This window comes from Euleptes europaea, chromosome 1 (assembly GCF_029931775.1).
Source record: "Euleptes europaea isolate rEulEur1 chromosome 1, rEulEur1.hap1, whole genome shotgun sequence".
Classification (NCBI taxonomy): domain Eukaryota; kingdom Metazoa; phylum Chordata; class Lepidosauria; order Squamata; family Sphaerodactylidae; genus Euleptes; species Euleptes europaea.
The window spans coordinates 129,855,402-129,874,060 of NC_079312.1; the positions used below are offsets into that span (position 1 = coordinate 129,855,402).

Sequence of the window (18,659 nt, forward strand, 5' to 3'; positions counted from 1 at the left end):
ACCTGTCCAACCGTAGCAGAGCCTCAGTGTTTTGTTTATAGCGCCTGCTGTTACCTCATACTTAGGCACCATTGACCACGCGTGCAAAGACACTCTCAGAGCAGACAAGACATCTTCTCTCCGGTTCAGGCTCACCTCCTTCAAGTTTCTAATCACTACTTTCATTACGGAGGCCTCCTCCAGGCAACCTGTGCCACAAAATCAAGAAGTCACAGGGGGTTACCGCACTTGTATTCCCAGCAATGTATTAAGAGTTTGAAAACGTTATAAAAAATACTGTTCACACTTTCTATGTATTCCCACCGATGTATTAAGAGTTTGAAAACGTTATAAAAAATCCTGTTTGCACATTGCTTGGCCCTATTAGCTGTGAAGACGTCTTCCAACTATTTATAAGCCATGGTATCCAAAACCCCTTTTAAAGCGATGTTTTTTACAACATTTTCAAACTCTTAATACATTGCTGGGAATACAAAGTGCGGTAACCCCCACAGTTCAAGGCAAAACTTTCTTGTTGTAAGTTTAGAGGAAATCAAGGGGGAAATGCACAAACTGTTCAAGGACAAGAGAGCATTCCAGGGACAACTTACAGATACCTTACAGATTATGGGGGGAGGTATATAAAAACATAGACATATATTCAAAATATAATACACATAGACATTGCAACTTAGACATAGCAGGCTCAAGCCTTCCTGACTGTCTGGAAGCTAAAACATGTCCTCTAGTACCAGTTGTTTCAAGGATGGCTGTTCCTAATGCTGGTGGATAAGAGAAAGAGGAAGAAAAAGAGTTGGTTTTTATATGCCGACTTTCTCTACTACTTAAGGAAGAATCAAACCGGCTTACAATCACCTTCCCCTCCCCACAACAGACACCCAGTGAGGTAGGTGGGGCTGAGAGAGCTCTAAGAGAGCTGTGACTAGCCCAAAGTCACCCAGCTGGCTTCGTGTGGAGGAGTGGGAAAACCAACCCGGTTCACCAGATTAGCATTCACCTCTCATGTGGAGGAGTGGGGAATCAAACCCGGTTCTCCAGATCAGAGCCCACCGCCCCAAACCACCACTCTTAACCACTACCTGACGCTGGTGGACACTCTGCGCATTGTTACTGTGTGCCATTACTTCTTATATTCCAGGAAGAGCCCTGCTGTTCAAATTAAGCTCTTCCTACAAACATTAGATTTCAAACCTCCAAACAGAATAAAAGGAAGTCAGCTCCACTGATCTCAGTGCTAAGATTGCAGCCTTAATGACACTCTGAAGTCCTTCAGCAAATATATTATTCATTTATGAAGAAGAAGAAGAAGAAGAAGAAGAAGAAGAAGAAGAAGAAGAAGAAGAAGAAGAAGAAGAAGAAGAAGAAGAAGAAGAAGAGTTGGTTTTTATATGCCGACTTTCTCTACCACTTAAGGGAGACTCAAACCGGCTTACAATCACCTTCCCTTCCCCTCCCCACAACAGACACCCTGTTTTTATAACATTTATAACATTTCTATGCTACCTTTCCATCCAAATACAATCCCCAAGGAAGCAAAATTCAAACATTTAAAGCATTGAAATGGCATTTAAAATATTTACAGATTTCAATGTGTGCGTGTAAAGGGCCATCAAGTCACAGCCAACTTATGGTGACCTCAGTAAGGGGCTTTTTAGGCCAATGAGAAGCAGAGGTGGTTTGCCATTGCCTTCCTCTGCAGAGTCTTCCTTGGTGGTCTCCGTTCCAAGTACTGACCCAGCTAAGGTTCCAAGATCTGACAATATCAGGCTATACCATGCTGCCTTCCCTCCCCACAAAACATTTAACTATACAAACGCAACACAAACATATCCCTTGAACTCCCTTCTTGAGAATTTAAACCTTTGGCCCCGACAATCAAAGTATTGGAAACATTCCATTCTGACAACCTCTTCTGCATTTCAAGGTCTCTTCCTGAATATCAGCCAGGAAGGGTACAGATCCTACATGACTGGCTCCATCTGACAGTATTATATAGAATTCTCTCTAGACTATTTTGCCACAATGGTGAGATTTGCAATAGGCAGCCGGGGAAACAAGAATGTGTCCCTTTGCAGCAGTGCCAAGGACTGCACTGTACATGACTGCTCTGGGGTAGTGTAAGAGGTTAACCTCTTAGCCTCTAGGAAAAAAGGACACGGCACTACTAGCTTCTTCTTTCTTGCATCAACATCCTCTCCAGTTTTCTCCGGTGGCCACCAGGTGAGAGAAAATATGCTGAACTTCCACAGCCAGGTGCTAAATGAAGACTGGGGGGGGCCCTTCATGATTATGTCTATAAACTTTTTTTTTGCCACAATCATATGAGTAGGCTAGCAAAACATAGATTCAAAGAAAATGAAGTTGTTGTTTTTTTATCCTGCTCTAGCAGTTGAGAACTGAAGGAGCAATGAAGATCAGCCACACAGAAGAAAGGGAGAAAAATGTTCTACCAATGATTCCTTTGCTCTCTGGAAAGGAGTCACCTTTTCCGGTGTGGTGTGTATGTGTATATTTTCCCACTTCTACCTCTTTCAAATGCATGCAATTAGACATGGCCAGTCCTTTCCCAATTGTCCCACAAAAGGGCCAGGCAGACACCATGTTCTTATTGCTTTGCAGATGGCACACAAAGCATTTTAGAGTTATGTTTTAAATGGAGCCAAATACATTTGTGATAATGGCAAATCAAGGCTGCTCTAGATGCTGTCTGAAAAACAAGCTGGACGTTTCAGCATTGGGGGTTGACAGATGTTAAAGCGGCCTTATTTTAGAGTGTATTTTAGAGTTATAATTTACTTGTGTTTTATATTTTATTATCTGTGTTATTAGAGATTTGTTTTATTTTTGTTGTAAACCTTCCCGAGTCCTTCTTTGGCAGGGGGGAGGGCAGGATATAAATAATAATTGTTGTTGTTAAGCTCAATGCAACAAAACCTGTATACTATATACAACGAGCAATGCAATGAAAACTGTCACTACAGTTTGCTTAGTATTCTAGTTCTGATTATGTATTGTTGAATTTTTTTTAATTAACATTAAAAAAACTGTCACTATAAGGGAAGTTGGCGTACACCCAAAGTAAGCTTGTAACCAGCATCAAAGGCTGTTGGCATCAAACAGATGCCAAGGTCCAGAAGTATTTAGTGCCATCCTAAGAAGAGTTACACGCTTCTAAGTCCATTGAAATCAAGGGGCTTAGAAGGCTGTAGCTCTGCTTAGAGTGGTACTATAAGTCACCTATAATGATATCTTTGTTATATTTCGGAAATAATTTATTTATTTATATTTCGGAAATTATTTATTTATTTATTTATTTATTTACATTGTTTAGAATCAGCCTTTCTTACTTGGACTCAAGACGGATTACACAGAGGGAGTCAATACAATCAACAGGATGGGACATTCAATAAACAGTACAAAGGGATTTGGGTTGTTGAAGCAAGCAAAAATCTTTAACAAATAAATCTGAAGCAAAGCATAAGTCTGAACAGTAGGGGACAGATTCCAGGAGCCAAAAAAAGGACATGCCTGAGATACAGATAGATTGCTCAAGGTGAATATTGTAAATGGCACATTGTGTTAAATACTCAAGAGTCTATTGTCATCATGGGATATAAGAAACATCACAAGACCATGCAGCCAACTCTGCAATAGTAGCATGGTCAAGATCAAGGCAGTTCACACTGTCTCTGGCCTGCATAGGTCTTGCACCAAGAGGGGGCATGCCACATGAGTGTCAATGTGACAGTGTAAACAGATACTTGGTTGCCATCTCAATTTGCATGCCCTGTTCTTCTCCGTCCTTCAACGGTCATATATTTGCTTACCCTCCAAGTAGGGTTGTTAGACTTATGCTGGCAAATGCTGGGAGATTTTTGGGGTGGTGCTTGGGGAGGGCAGAGTTTCAAGGGAATGTGATGTCTCCTTCAGCTCATACTCTAGGAATTTACCCAATTTCTATGGTCTTTACCATAGACATTGGGAAAATTCATAGAGTGGCATGGAGGATGTGATGTCACTTCTGGGTGAAGGAGTGATGGACATAATGTCTCTTCCCGGTGATGCTCTAGACATTCCCCCTGTCTCTATAATCTTTGATATAGAAATTGAGGTAAATTCCTAGAGCATCACTCTCAATGCCATCACTCCCATTTTTCTCCTGCTCCTATCGAGAATGGGGGACCAAGAGCAGGGGTGAGAGATTGCCCACCACCACCAGGCAAATGGGCAACCTATCTCAAAGGTTAAGGGCCCCTCCTAAACCAGCTGCCCCTCTCAAAAGCTGGAGCCAGCATTGTCCAGTGAACAGAGTAGAAGATTATATTTGTTCCAGCTTTTTGCTCAGTGAACTCAACCCCACATCAGCCACTATTTATCCATTTTTCCCCACTTACTGGAATTGTCATAACAGTTGGCTCAAAATATCTGTGCTTGGCCAATTTACTAAACAAAAAAAACAACACCCCTACAGTAGCATTCTTGCCTCTGAAATTATTTGTTGCAAGGACTGCAAGAACAGAGAGATTCCTACCCCCGAAATAACCTATCATCAACAATTCCACAAACTCTAATGTCCCATTAAGGACCTTGTTGCTGGTATTCACGTTAGTGGTCTGAGAAAGACAGTGACTCACCCAACAAAGCCAGGGAGCGAGCTGTTTCATACCGCAAGGGCAGACTTTTACATTCCTGAAACTAAGAGAGAATAAGCATGTATCACAGACTAATTGGAAACAACATATATACAGAGTCATCAATAAGACATTCCTAGTAATATAACGCTCCCAGATGCCATGTGGTTGAATACCAAAATCAAATGGTAGGACTATTCACTCATCACCCATACACAATCTAGAATAATATAGACCATAAGCACAGAGCAGGCACACAGCTGGACAATGCTTATGGACCAAATAGCTGTGCATGGTTCAAGTAATTAAGACAAGTTAGATGCTGCAAAAGAAGGAATACTCCACAGGGTATCCAGCTCATGTTGCCTGGAAGCAAAATGTTTTCCAGTACAGCAATTGTATGATCCCAAACTTAAGCAACATCCATCCACTCTCATTTTTTGCATTATCTTTGTCTGTTATTATCTCTGTCCTTAACTATCACCAAATCAATGGATTACTGATTTCTAAGGGAAGCGAACATAGTGAACTTCTTAGAGGCAGTTTTCTGAAATTCAGAAGCTGGGATTTTTGTCTTCTTTATTCATGTTGTTGAATATTTTATGGTTGCAAAATATCATGAGTTTTGTTGTCATACGTAAGCCATCTTGAAAAGCAGGACACAAAAATTTTAAAATAAAGAAGCCATTTTCATATATTTTCTCAAAAGCACTACATCATGGGTGGTCACAGTCTTTTTTAAAAAATAATTAATTTTCCAAACAGAAAACCACCACCCAAACAAACAACAATAACAACACACAGTCACAATCAACAGTTGTCACAGTCTTTAAGCTATGCAAAACTCCAGTAGAAGATATGCTCACGATATTAAATGGGCCTTGACATGAAAGAACCGTGTTGCAGGATTGGTTTGATGGAAAAGTTAACTATATGGAAAATAAAGATACTAGATGGTCATTTCTGTAGCCCAGGACAGACTAAGGTCGCTTATGCATGGGTACTTTCACTCATGTTCGCTCCCGGTCTGTCTCAGTTGTTCCTTGGAGTTATGTATGAGTTTCCCTTCCATTAGAGATGACCTCGCTGCCAGTCCTCACAAATCCCGGGTCTTCCCGTCCCTCTATTAACCCAATTCTTCCATCTCCCCTGAGCTCAGCCTGCTTGAAATCCCCATGCATAAGGCAAAGTGTGTTACACGGAAGCTTGGAGGAGAGAACTACAGCCAATTACACAGTGTGTCAAGAGGCAGGGATTCAAATGCTTCCTGCTTCCTTGGAGTTCTTTCTGAGCAGAAGAAAGGCATTTAGAAACAATCTACCGCCTATTGTTCATGTTGCCAGCTGACTCTCAGCTGGTGGGTGGGAGATTTAGGGAGGCGGGGTTGGGGGCTGTGACCAGCATCATCTATGTGATGACATCAGGTCGGGTTTGTTGGGGCTGCTGCCACGGGTTGCCTTGTTTCCTCCTCTCCAGTGACCCTCCCTGACCCCGCCTGCTCCAGAACCTCACTGCTGATCAGCTGTTTTTTTTTCCAAGCTGCTGTTTGGCAGGGAGGCAGAGAGGACGGGGCTGCTTTTTCTCCCACAGCCCCATTTGGGGCTGCCCCAACAAACCCAACCTGATGTCATCATGTAGATGACACTGGTCGCAGCCCCCAACCCCGCCTCCCTAAACCTCCTGCCGGTTGCAAGGAGGGACCTGGCAACCCTATTGACTTGGCACTTGGGTTTTCGTGGGGAAGGGGACTTTTCTCTCAAAGAAAGCACTACAGCCAATTATAAAGCGGAAATTCAAGGGCAGGGACCCAAAAGCTTCTTGTTTTGAGCTTGGAGACTGCTGATGCATAGCTTCGCAAGAAGAAAGTGTGGGTTCAGCGAGCAACGGACCTAAGGAAAAACTCCCATGCATAAGCAACCTTAAATACTTTCTAGATGTACAGGTATAGGCTTCAACTGAATATATGTTGCCAAAAAAAAAAAAAAAAAACAAGATGGGCAAGGTACATTTAGGCTGTACCTAATCTTAATCTTGCAGGCACAGCCATTACCATCAACTAAAAGTGATGACTAACTAGATATTAAAGCTTACCCATGTCTTCTGCAATATGATCTCCAGCAGCATCCATTAAACAAAATGTGTGATAGAATATAATATGATATAATCACAGCCAGAGTTTCCCCACCCCTGCAAGTGGCAATCAATCAATTAGAATCGTGTTAGGGAAACGCTAAATGTGATGACAGCTCATGATGCATGTCTTTTCCTAGCTGTTACCAAGGAAACATATGGGGGGAAATGAAGGTCAGCAGCAACCACAGATCTCCCATAACATCTACTTCATAACATCTACTTAGCCTTTGAAAACCTTCTAAGCATGCATCACAAAAGAACAAGAGTCCACGGGGGCTGTACTCACTGTATTATAAAGTGCAGAGACAACATCTTCTTCAGCTACTCCCAGATGACCAAGGGCCTAGAGAGACCAGCCAAGGGAATCATGAAAATCAGAACAATCAGGACAGCCCATTTGTTACAGGGGTTCAGCTCAGCTGAGAACACGAGAAGGAAACTGCAGACAGATGTCATTTCCATCTTGAAAAAAATATAACCATAGAACAATTTACAGAACTGTTTTGTAAAGGTGCAGTGAAAAGGTGTACATTCTATACTCAGCATCACAGCCTCCCATCCATTTTAACAGCTATTCAGCATTCAGAATCATCACTTCTATGAACTGGGCTGTACCTCCACCCCCCAGCATATATGCACTGTGCCAGCATGCAGCTGTACCCTTCAGGAGTTACTGCAAGGTAAGGCAGGGTACTGAAGCTGCACTTTCCTGCTTCTATTGGGCGGGGGGGAGTGGGGCATGGGCAGAAAATTGTAGCAGATTTGTCCACTGTTTTCTATCTGTAATCTTCAAAAAGGGCATGTTTAAAGAAGTGAATATAACAATTAAAAGTGATTTCACCAGGCTTTACAACAACTGTGGATTAAAGCCGCTATTGCCAAGAAAACATAGGTTAAAAACAAAAATTGAGGAAATATTGATTTTTAGCGATCAGCACTGTAAGAAGATTCCAAGTTTGAGGCGTGAGATCATCCTCCCCCCCGCCCTCCAACTTGGCTTTGGGGGGTTTCACTGCCTGACCAGGTTCTCTAGTGGTTGCTATCTGTGACTAACGAACACCATCTGATTGTATTGTATTGTATGGAGAACATAACTTTTAAAGTATGTTTTAACTTATGTTTTTATGGTTATAATGTTGTGACCTGCTTAGAGCCCGGCTTGCCGGAAATGGGGGCGGGCTATAAATGCAAAGAATAAATAAATAAATAAATAAGGATTTGGTTTTTTTTTTGTTTATTTATTTGCTGTGCTTTCCACAGATTGAGGCAGTATACAACTAAAAACCAGGTGCAACAAAAATCACAGAAAAGCATCCCCCGCAGCAGACAAGCAGTATGAAGCTGCAATCAAATCCAGAAGCAGCCCATTACAAAAATGTAATTTCCAACATTAACCAAAGCCCCCATAAAAAAAACATCAACAATAAAAATTACAAATAGAACACTGAACTGCAAGTAAGAGAAATCTCAGTCTACATATTACAAAAACATCCATCACCAGATGCCAGCAAAATGAATCTCCTGTTGATGTTCTTTTGTACAGGAACAGTGACTGTTAGATCAGCAACAGAATACCCTGAGAGATTAAAATATCCCCCACTGGTTACTGAAGACTGCAAAGTTAAATGTCAGATTGATGTTCACTTCTTCTATTGGGTAGGTTCTGTTTGTCCAATACAGAGTAGAAGGGTATTGTGGACATATGGTGTCATATAGAATCATAGAATCATTGGAAGGGGCCATGCAGGCCATCTAGTCCAACCCCCTGCTCAATGCAGGATCAGCCTACAGCATCCCTGACAAGCGTTTGTCCAGCCTCTGCTTGAAGACTGCCAGTGAGGGGGAGCTCACCACCTCCCTAGGTAGCTGATTCCATTGAACAACTCTTACCGTAAAAAAATTTTTTCCTAATATCCAGCCGGTACCTTTCCACCCACAATTAAAACACATTATTGCGAGTCCTATCCTCTGCTGCCAACAGGAACAGCTCCCTGCCAACAGGAACAGCTCCCTGCCCTCCTCTAAGTGACAGCCCTTCAAATATTTAAAAGAGAGCAATCATGTCCCCCCTCAACCTCCTCTTCTCCAGACTAAACAGTCCCAACTCCCTCAGCCTTTCCTCATAGGGTTTGGTTGGTTGTATCTATTTTACAAAATGTATAATGCGCCTTTCTGCCCTCACAAAGGCCACCAAGGTGGCTTCCATGGACGAGGAGCAAGTGGATGAGCCCAAGATGGCATGGCTAGGGTTACCAACCTCAAGATGAAGCATCGGGTTCATCCAGAATTACAACTGATCTCAAGTCTACAGATACCAATTACCCTTCGGAGGGTGGACTCTAGGGAATCCCAACCCTGCTGAGCGCCTTCCCCTCCCTCAATGCCACCCTCCCCAGGCTCTGTCCCCAAAGTTTCAGCAATTTCCCAACCCAGAGTTGGCAACCCTAGATATAGCTGACATTATCAAGCCATTTGATCATGTTGCTTGAGTGTATATGAGGTCAAAGTTGGCATCTAGGTTCATTACAGAGTCTGGTTCTTGAGTTCGTGCCTCTGTTGAGCAGTCCATTGTTATAGGTGAGAAGTTGTTCTAGGTTAGGAAGCTGTCTGTAAGCAAGGAAAGGCCTGCCCTACAAGGTCTGTGAGAGAAAAGTATTATCCAAGATGGCCTGCAGGTCATTGATGAAGCAATGGACTGACTTGAGCTAAAAACTCAAAACTGAATTGCTTATTCCTTTTATCCGTTAAGAGATTCTGTGCTTCCCTTTTCCTCCTTCTCTGAGCTGACCATTTGGAGAGACGAAAATGAATAAACCAGACATAACCTACGCTTCATCAACTATTCCTTTACAACAAGGTCTCTATGGTAAAATTCACTCACTGGACTTCACAATGGAAGCATACATTGAAACCTAATGCTTTTCTTGACATCCTTGTTAAAAATCTGGGAAAGCATCACATTCTTATTCAGTTTTATTTATATCTCATGCAAGTTGTTCTTCCTGTATGATTAGTTTTACAATTAATGTCATCACACCTCCTGCTGCTTCACTAGCTGGAGCCAGGCAGCTTCTCCCTCCCAGAAACTGTTTAGAATAAGGGTGTCAGACATAAGGCCTGAAGGCTGGATTCAGCCCCTTGAGAGCTCTTATGCAGCCAGCGAGCCACGCCCCCCCCCCCCCACTCTCGATCTGGGCTGGCAAGGCATGGCCCATCCTGACCAAGTGACATTTATGTCATATCTGGCTAGGGTTGCCAGGTCCCCCCTCCCAACTGGCAGGAGGTTTTAGGAACGAGGCTGAAGTGGTCGTGTGCGCGCATGCCATGCTGGCACTTCTGGTTTTATTTCCAGAAGCACCGCATCGCCACGGCTGATTTAACACTCAAACCCCCAGGTTTGAGTGCAAAAGCACAGCCGCAGCCCTGGAGCGGCTGGGTGGATTGATGGGCAATTGCCCACAAATACCACCCACCTGGCAACCCTATATCCGGCCCTCGTAACAATTGAGTTTGACACGCGTGGTTTAGAACCAAATGGCCCAGCAAGCAGGAGAAGAACGAGTCAGGAATTTCTGGCATCTCTACCTGTGACAACTACTAAGTCCGCAAGGAATGGACCCTTACCTTTCACAGCAAGCTATGTGTAAGGTTGCCCACCGGCCTGAAGAACAATGTGTGTTTAAAGAGCTGTCACGTTGCTTGAAGAACAATGTCCCTTTAATAAAGGCTTAATGTGTGGAAATGGGCTGCTGAAGCTTTTCATGGCATGGAGGTAAATAATAACCCCTGGGAAACAACATCCCATTAAACCTCTATGTTTCTCCAGGCCCATTGCCAAAACTATTTAAGGACCAGGTAGACTTTTAAAAAGTGGACATGGGGGTGTCTTTTTTTCTTTGTGGTCTTAGTAGTAAGAGAGAAATAGAACTAGAAACAAGGGACAGGCTTTGAATTTGGGAGAAGGAAAGTAGTAGGTCATAGAAAAGTATTTCTTTCTCATTTGCTCTCCTTTGTTTCTCTTGGTTAAATACTTGACTGCAAGCTCTTTGAGAGCCAAGGCAGACAGTTGGATGAAATATCCACAAAGAGGCCTAAACTCATGGGATAAGGCAGAGTATAAGAAATTAAATAAATAAACCTTAAGGAAACTCAAATATGAGAAACAAGATCCCTGCAATGTTTCCTTTGATACATACACAAGGGTCTGAACCTTTAAAGCAGTGGCACTCACTCTACATCTCATGAAGATAGGGTTGTCAGGTCCCTCTTCGCCACTGGTGGGAGGTTTTTGGGGCGGAGCCTGAGGAGGGCGGGGTCTGGGGAGGGGAGGGACTTCAATGCCATAGTCCAATGGCCAAAGCAGCCATTTTCTCCAGGGGAACTGATCTCTATCAGCTGGAGATCAGTTGTAATAGCAGGAGATCTCCAGCTAGTACCTGGAGGTTGCCAACCCTACATGAAGAGCCGCCTTTCCAATTAGTATCAACCAAAAGAGTCACATTTACTTCCATCCCTGGCATGAGGCCGGCTCTTCCGTGAGGTCTGCAGCTAGGGTTGCCAACCACGGGCTCAGAAATATCTGGAGACTAGAAGGTGGAGCCTGGGAGAGTGGGGTTTAGGGAGGGGGGAACCTTGGTAGGGTATAATGCCATGCAGTCCACCTTCCAAAGCAGCCATTTTCTCCAGAAGTAGAATAAATGTTTTAAATAAATAAATAATAAAAAATAGTGATTTATATAGTCTGGAGATCAGTTGAAATTCCAGGAGATCTCCAGCCCCCACCTAGAGGTTGGCATCCCTATCTGCAGCATAGTTGTTCCTCTGACAGTGGCTGTTTCAAGGTGAGAACCATTTGCCAGGCACTGGCTCCTCCAGGCAAGGGCTTTGCCCACTTTCCTGAAACACGCAGCTGGTGTCATACTGGGCAAAACTGTTCAGTACAGCCACAGTTGGCATATCATGTCTCCAGAACCACTGCTTTAATGGGAGTTTGAAAGTCTTCCCATGATAATTTCAACTTTCATTTTTATAAAAATTAGTATTGTTTCCATATGTTGGAAGAACGTAAGGCTTTGCAGAAGGCTGGACCAATCCAGAGGAAGGTATTACTTCACCTGAGCTGCGTAGAGTTGTTCAGTTTCAACAGAGGAATTTAAATTCTTGATGAGTGCCTGCAAGCCACAAATAAAGAATGCAGCTGTGTTAACACGAGAGGAAGAAGAGACTGAAAATATTTGTGCTAGTTTACAGTTTTCCTGGAAGTGGTGTTGACATCTGGAAAATTCCTGACTCTTAATACAAACATGTCCTGCAAAGATCAATAGATCTAAATCGTTGTTGTCTTTTGGGCAGAGAGAGTCCACCTCTGTACTCCATTTGTCACTAAAGAAATATCTGATCAACTCCAGATAGATTTTCAAATATTGCCTTCCCCCCACTTCTTTGCCCCATAAGATGAAGGTGCAGTTTGTTACCAGCTCCACCTTACCTCATGAAGTCTACAGCCATGGCCTACAAAAGATGCAGACAGAAGGCTAACATCATGTCCTGAAACATTTTTTAAATCTGCCCACCCTCTTTTTGTTTGTTTGTTTTAACATCCAACCTGATGAAGAGTTCTGGAGAACATAAAGCTTGCACTCTTTTTTTGATTTTGATTGTTTTTGGATTTTTGTTTGGACCGCCATTCTCCTCTGCCATGGACTCAATGTGTACCTTTAAGCCAGGGAGCCTCAACAGTTGAGCTGGAAACTATAAATCTATAACAAAACAATTGTATTTATTATATGGTGTACACACTGTTTGTCAAAAACACAGGACTTGGTAGGGTTGCCAGGTCCCTCTTCACCACTGGCAGGAGATTTTTGGGGTGGACCCTGAGGAGGGCGGGGTTTGGGGAGGGGAGGGATTTCAATGCCATAGAGTCCAATTGCTAAAGTGGCCATTTTCTCCAGGTGACAGGATCTCTATTGGCTGGAGATCAGTTGTAATAGCGAGAGACCTCCAGCTAGTACCTGGAGGTTGGTAACTTTAGGGCCTGGAATACAGACTACATAGAAAAAACATCAGTATAAATTAGCGTTGGGAAATACCTGGAGATTTTTAAGACGGAGCCTGAGGAGGGCGGGGTTTGGCGAGGGGAGGGACTTCAATGCCATAGAGTCCAATTGCCAAAGCAGCCAATTTCTCCAGGTGAACTGATCTCTATCGCCTGGCGATCAGTTGTAATAGCGGGAGATCTTCAGCCAGTACCTGGAGGTTGGCAACCCTATACACATGAGGAGTGGCCCGATGAACAAGTCATTGATGGATTGGCTCCCTGCTAGTGACCATAGGATAGGGAGCGAGCCAAGCTGGCAAGTGTTTGAGAATCCCTAGCGCAGAACACAAGAGCAGCTTTCCTTCTATCTCCTACCCTGGCGGTATCTAAAAAACAACAATCAAGAAACTCACCCATTTCACATAAAAATAAAATAATAAGTAACCCTATGAATGTGAGGAAAAGTCTCTTGTAGAAAAGGGGGAAAGGCAATATTTTGGGTGGGGGGACCATAGGCATTTTTTTTAAACTAGCTATGTGGTCCGCACAATAAAAGGTTCTGCATCCCTCACCATAAAAGGATCCCCACCAAAAAAAGGTTCCCCTTTTGTGGGCAAGAAGAATGCAAGGTTAAACAATGGAGCTAAGATTCTTAAACTGGATTTTGGATGATGCCTTGTTGCAAGCCATAAACTTTGACATCTGACCTTTATCCTTTCTGGTTTCAGCTTCTCATTCCATTCGTAAATCTCTTTCTCCTTAAGCTTCGCTAACATGACAAACTTTGAGAGGGAAAAATCAGGCCTGGATGAGAGAAGATAAACCAGTACAAGCTGTTTACAAGTTGCTTTTCAGTATACTCAGACTGGTTAAGTCTTGGGGCTGAAGGTGTAAGCATGCAAAAAAAAAAAACGTGCAACCCAAATCGGCAATATTCTAGCCTGGTGGCTACAAATACAGGGAGAAGAAGCTTGTTTGTGCCTCTACTATTTTATTCACAGAGAGGATTCTCCCATGGCATTATGCCAACCCTTCCATTGAACAGGTGTTCTAAACATGTAAGTGAAGCCTGACTTTTGTTCCCATCTCCAGTTTGTGATCTAACTTCTGTCCCATGGGCTAACTTTAATCCCATAAATTCTATGACCTTAACAGTAGTATACAGACATGCCCCCTATATCACAAAGATCACTTCCATAGGGTTGCCAGCTCCAGGTGGGGAAATACCTGGAGATTTTGGGGGTGGAGCCTGAGGAAGGTGGAGTTTGGGAAGGGGAGGGACTTAAGTGGGGCATAATGCCATAGAGTCCACCTTTGAAAGCAGCCATTTTCTGCAAGTGAACAGATCTCTATCGCCTGGAGATCAGTTGTAATAGCAGGAGATCTCCAGCCACCACCGTATGGAAAAGGACTGTTGAATTTGCTTTAACTGCTATTGGGGTCAGCCACGTTCTGGAACAGGACCCACCAGCCAATACTGATAGTGTGGAATATAAAAATTTTAAGAACAACAGGACAATTTCAAGTGCTATTAACATGACTCCATATGAGAAATGGAATGGCAGAAAGCCTAGTCTGAAACATTTGAAAGCTTTGGGATCTCGTGTGTTTGCATACATCCCGAGAGAAAAGGGGGGAAATGGATCTTACTACAGAACTTGGAATCTTAGTTGGGTACCATCCCCACTCAAAAGGGTACAGAGTTATAAACCCAAAGACCTTTAAAGTACAAGCTTTGAATGCCGTGTACATAGATGAGAGAGATGTTATTAATAACAAGCAAATTAATAACTTTGATGATCCAGAGGTTTGTGAAGAGGAAACCAGGGAGATTTCATTTACAGCATGGGAATTCACTCCACCTGCTCCTGCGGAATGTCAAGAGACTGCAGAGACAAAAGGGGATGATCCCGGTGCTGATGGAACAGTGCAACCCTCCCAAACCTTAAGGAGATCTGCAAGGACTACACAAGGAATACCAGCAGAAAAACTGAATCTCTTCGCTGGAATGGAAAGCCACGTGGAACCCTCAAGTTGGGACGAACTGCAAAAGTTGCCCAATGGGGAGCGATCAAGATGGCTGAACGCAATCCAAGAAGAACTAGAGTCACTGCAGAAAAATAATACTTGGAAACTAACAAAACTCCCACCGGGGAAAGGGGCAGTGGGATGTAGATGGGTTTTCAAGATAAAGAGACACGCTGATGGAACTGTTGACAAATACAAAGCAAGACTAGTTGCAAAAGGATTTACCCAGAAGTTTGGAACCGACTACACAGAAACTTATGCACCTGTAATTAGACACACGGCTATAAGGACTTTGCTGAGTATAGCCGCCTCTAGGAATAAAGTGGTACTGCAACTCGACGTCAAAACAGCTTTCCTGAATGGAGACTTATCAGAAGAAATATACATGGAACTTCCACCAGGATTAAAGGACTGTGATGCTAAAAATCAAGTTTGTAAACTTGAAAAGACTTTGTATGGGCTCAAACAGTCAGCTAGAGCATGGAACCACAAACTTACCTCATTATTGGAAGCTCAAGGCTTCAAAAAAGGAAACATAGAAAAATGTTTATTCAGAAGGAAAATGGATGATTGATGGGAATACATATTGACCTTTGTGGATGACATTCTTATCTGTTGTGACACTGAAACAGCTGCAAAGCAAATTGCAGACAAACTGAATGAATCAGTGGAAGTGAAACTACTTGGACAAGTAAACAATTACCTTGGAATGGAAATTAAAAGAAACCAAGATAACAGATTCTCAATCAATCAAAGGAACAAAATACTGGAATTTCTACAATTTATGAACATGAAGGAGTGCAAAACTAAAAATACTCCACTTGACCCATCATATATGAATCTAGAAGGAGGTGAACTACTGAGTAACAAAACACTGACAAGATACTCACAGATCTCACAGTTCAATCTCCATAGTATTAGTACCCAAAAGGGGACCCTGTCCCAAGTTATCCCCTAAGGCAAACATGAAAAAAATCTGTGATATGTTAGCACCATCTACTGGATGTTGGAAGAAGCAGCAAAATAAGGTTTCCAAGACAAACATTTGAGCAAATGCTCATGAGAAAGAGGAGGGGGTGTCTAACAGGAAGGCAGAATCTTAGGCCTCAGATGAAAGCTTGGCAGATGGTGAAGCTTCATAACACAGGACAATAGCACCTGAGAAGTTCATGAAAACACCACAGGTAGCTTTGAAATCTCCCTACTGTTTCCCAAGTTAAAAAGAATTTAATGAGTGAAGACGTACATTGAATACAATGATCCAGACTTTGTGGATACGGTTCCCCTTTCCCACTCCAACCTACTTAGCCCCACCCTCCGTATTTTGTTCCTGGACATAAGAACATAAGAAAAGCCATCAGACCAAGGCCCATCAAGTCCAGCAATCTGTTCACACAGTGGGCAACCAGGTGCCTCTAGGAAGCCCACAAACAAGACAACTGCAGCAGCACCATCCTGCCTGTGTTCCACAGCACCTAATATATTCAGCATGCTCCTCTGATCCTGGAGAGAATAGGTATGCATCATGGCTAGTATCCATTTTATCTAGTAGCCATGAATACTCCTCTCCTCCATGAACATGCCCACTCCCCCCTTAAAGCCTTCCAAGTTGGCAGCCATCACCACATCCTGGGGCAAGGAGTTCCACAATTTAACTATGCATTGTGTGAAGAAATACTCCCTTTCATCTGCGTTGAATCTCTCACCCTCCAGCTTCAGCAGATGACCCTGCATTATAAGAGAGGGAGAAAAGCTTCTCCCTGTCCACTCTCTCCAAACCATGCATAATCTTATAGTCCTCTAGCATGTCTTAGTGAGGTCTATGAGATTATGCATGGTTTGGAGAGAGTGGACAGGGAGAAGCTTTTCTCCCTCTCTCATAATGCAGGGTCATCTGCTGAAGTTGGAAGGTGAGAGATTCAATAATCTTATAGACCTCTAGCATGTCTCAGTGAACACTCAAGAAAAGGATGGGGTCAAAATAGCAAGAGGAAATGGCAACAATTGCTGCCTTCTCTTTGGAAGATAGGGTCGCTAACTCTGGCTGTCGCGACATTCTTGGAGATTTGGGGCAGAGCCTGGGGAGAGAGGAATCTGGGGAGTGGAGAGAGCTAAATGGGGGTGTGATGCCATAAAGTACACCCTCTAAAGTTGCCTTTTCCTTCAGAGAAACTGATCTCTGTACCCTGGAAATCAGTTGTAATTCAAGGAGGCTGGCAAACTCTATTGGAAGACATGCCCTCAAGTCTTCCGAATTAATTTGTTTGTTTGTTTGTTTGTTTTAAATGGCTGGTTTTAAAAGATTGGCCCTGCGGATGGGTGGTGTGAAGGGGAAAATGTTGGCCATGGGGGGCTAATAGAAGGGAAACGGTGTTGATGTGGTTATCCGGGTGGTCTTATAAGAGGTTTGGATTGCCCTCTTCCCAAAAAGATTACACAGATTCATGGTGGACAGGTCCATCAACGGCTACTAGCCATGGATACTGAAGAGAACCTCCATATTCAGAGGCAGCAAACCTCCAAGCAGCAGTGAATAGGAGACAGCATCAGTCGTCAGAGGAAGGCCTTGGCTTCTATGCCCTGTTTGTTTGGCCATCCAGGTCAACTGACTAGCCATTTTGTGAAACAGGGCGCTTGCCTAGATGGGCCCCTGGTCTGATCCAGCAGGTTAGCTCTTTTGTTCTTCAGTAATTTTAAAAAAATTATTTGGATTACTAAAGTGTATTTATTTTTCCCTTCTTTGTCTGCAGGAAATGCAGCATAGCATCACTTACTTTTTCTTTTGGGTCTTGGATTTCTCCTTGTCCAGCTTCTTTCGATACATACATGTCTGCTTCAAACTAGCTGAATCAGGCTGCTCAACTATCCTCGGCTGGATAAAATGAGGTGGGGGAGAGGATGTCCTCCACAGGGAAGGAGACCGTGGGTATGTTATATGAGGAGTCTAGGGGAAAAACAATTTGAAATCACCAGGACTGCAATGTAAGCAACATGCTCTCATTATCAAAAATGCATTTTCCTTCAGAATATGGTTACAAACCTCAGAGTGCTTAAGCACAAGACTGGCCTTAGGCATTTTCATTCATCTTACCCCCTGTATCACAATGACACAGCCTACTCTTACAATGCAGTCCTAGAAGGTTTTCATAGTTTATATCGTTTACTTCTTCCCATATAGAACTCAACCAAAGCCACTGATAACTTTCAGGCCCATCCTGGACTCTATTTTGGTAGCAGAGACTATACCTGGTGGAAGGAATCCCTTGGCATCTGGCAGGCTGGAGTCTTCTTGGCCTCTAAAAAAAAGAAGAAGGGGGAAGGGGGAACCATGTACTAGATCAAAATATGGGCAATAGTCTCAAAAGGCAGTGAAATGGATGAATATTGTTTAGCAGTTTGGGATGGCCCTTCAGCCCTTGCATTCCACCATCGATGATGGAATGCACTGCCTCGGAGGGTTGTGGAGTCCCCGTCTTTGGAGGTCTTTAAGCAGAGGCTGGATGGCCATCTGTTGGGAGTGCTTTGATTGTGGGATCCTGCATGGCGGGGGGAGGGTTCGGGTCACTGGGGATGTGGGGGGAGAGGTAGTTGTTAATTTCCTGCATTGTGCAGGGGGTTGGACTAGATGACCCTGGTGGTCCCTTCCAACTTTATGATTCTATGATTCCTCCCTCTCCCCTAGGGTTGCCAACCTCCAGGTACTAGCTGGAGATCTGCTATTACAACTGATCTCCAGCCAATCAAGATCAGTTCACCTGGAGAAAATGGCTGCTTTGGCAATTGGACTCTATGGCATTGAAGTCCCTCCCCAAACCCCTCCCTTCTCA

At 43.4% G+C, this 18,659-nt stretch overlaps 1 protein-coding gene across 1 annotated transcript in view; it reads right to left on the minus strand.

Annotated features, from left to right (window-relative positions):
* HEATR9 (HEAT repeat containing 9) overlaps positions 1-18,102 on the minus strand; it is a 37,870-nt gene extending 19,768 nt beyond the window's left edge. The window contains exons 1-7 of the mRNA XM_056867180.1: positions 18,079-18,102; positions 17,607-17,776; positions 13,512-13,608; positions 11,879-11,935; positions 7,051-7,107; positions 4,635-4,695; positions 55-188 (exon numbers count right to left, since the gene is read on the minus strand). Coding sequence (XP_056723158.1) covers positions 55-188; positions 4,635-4,695; positions 7,051-7,107; positions 11,879-11,935; positions 13,512-13,608; positions 17,607-17,776; positions 18,079-18,102 — 600 coding nt within the window. The remainder of the gene's footprint in view (positions 1-54; positions 189-4,634; positions 4,696-7,050; positions 7,108-11,878; positions 11,936-13,511; positions 13,609-17,606; positions 17,777-18,078) is intronic.
* Between the last annotated feature and the right edge of the window lie 557 nt (positions 18,103-18,659).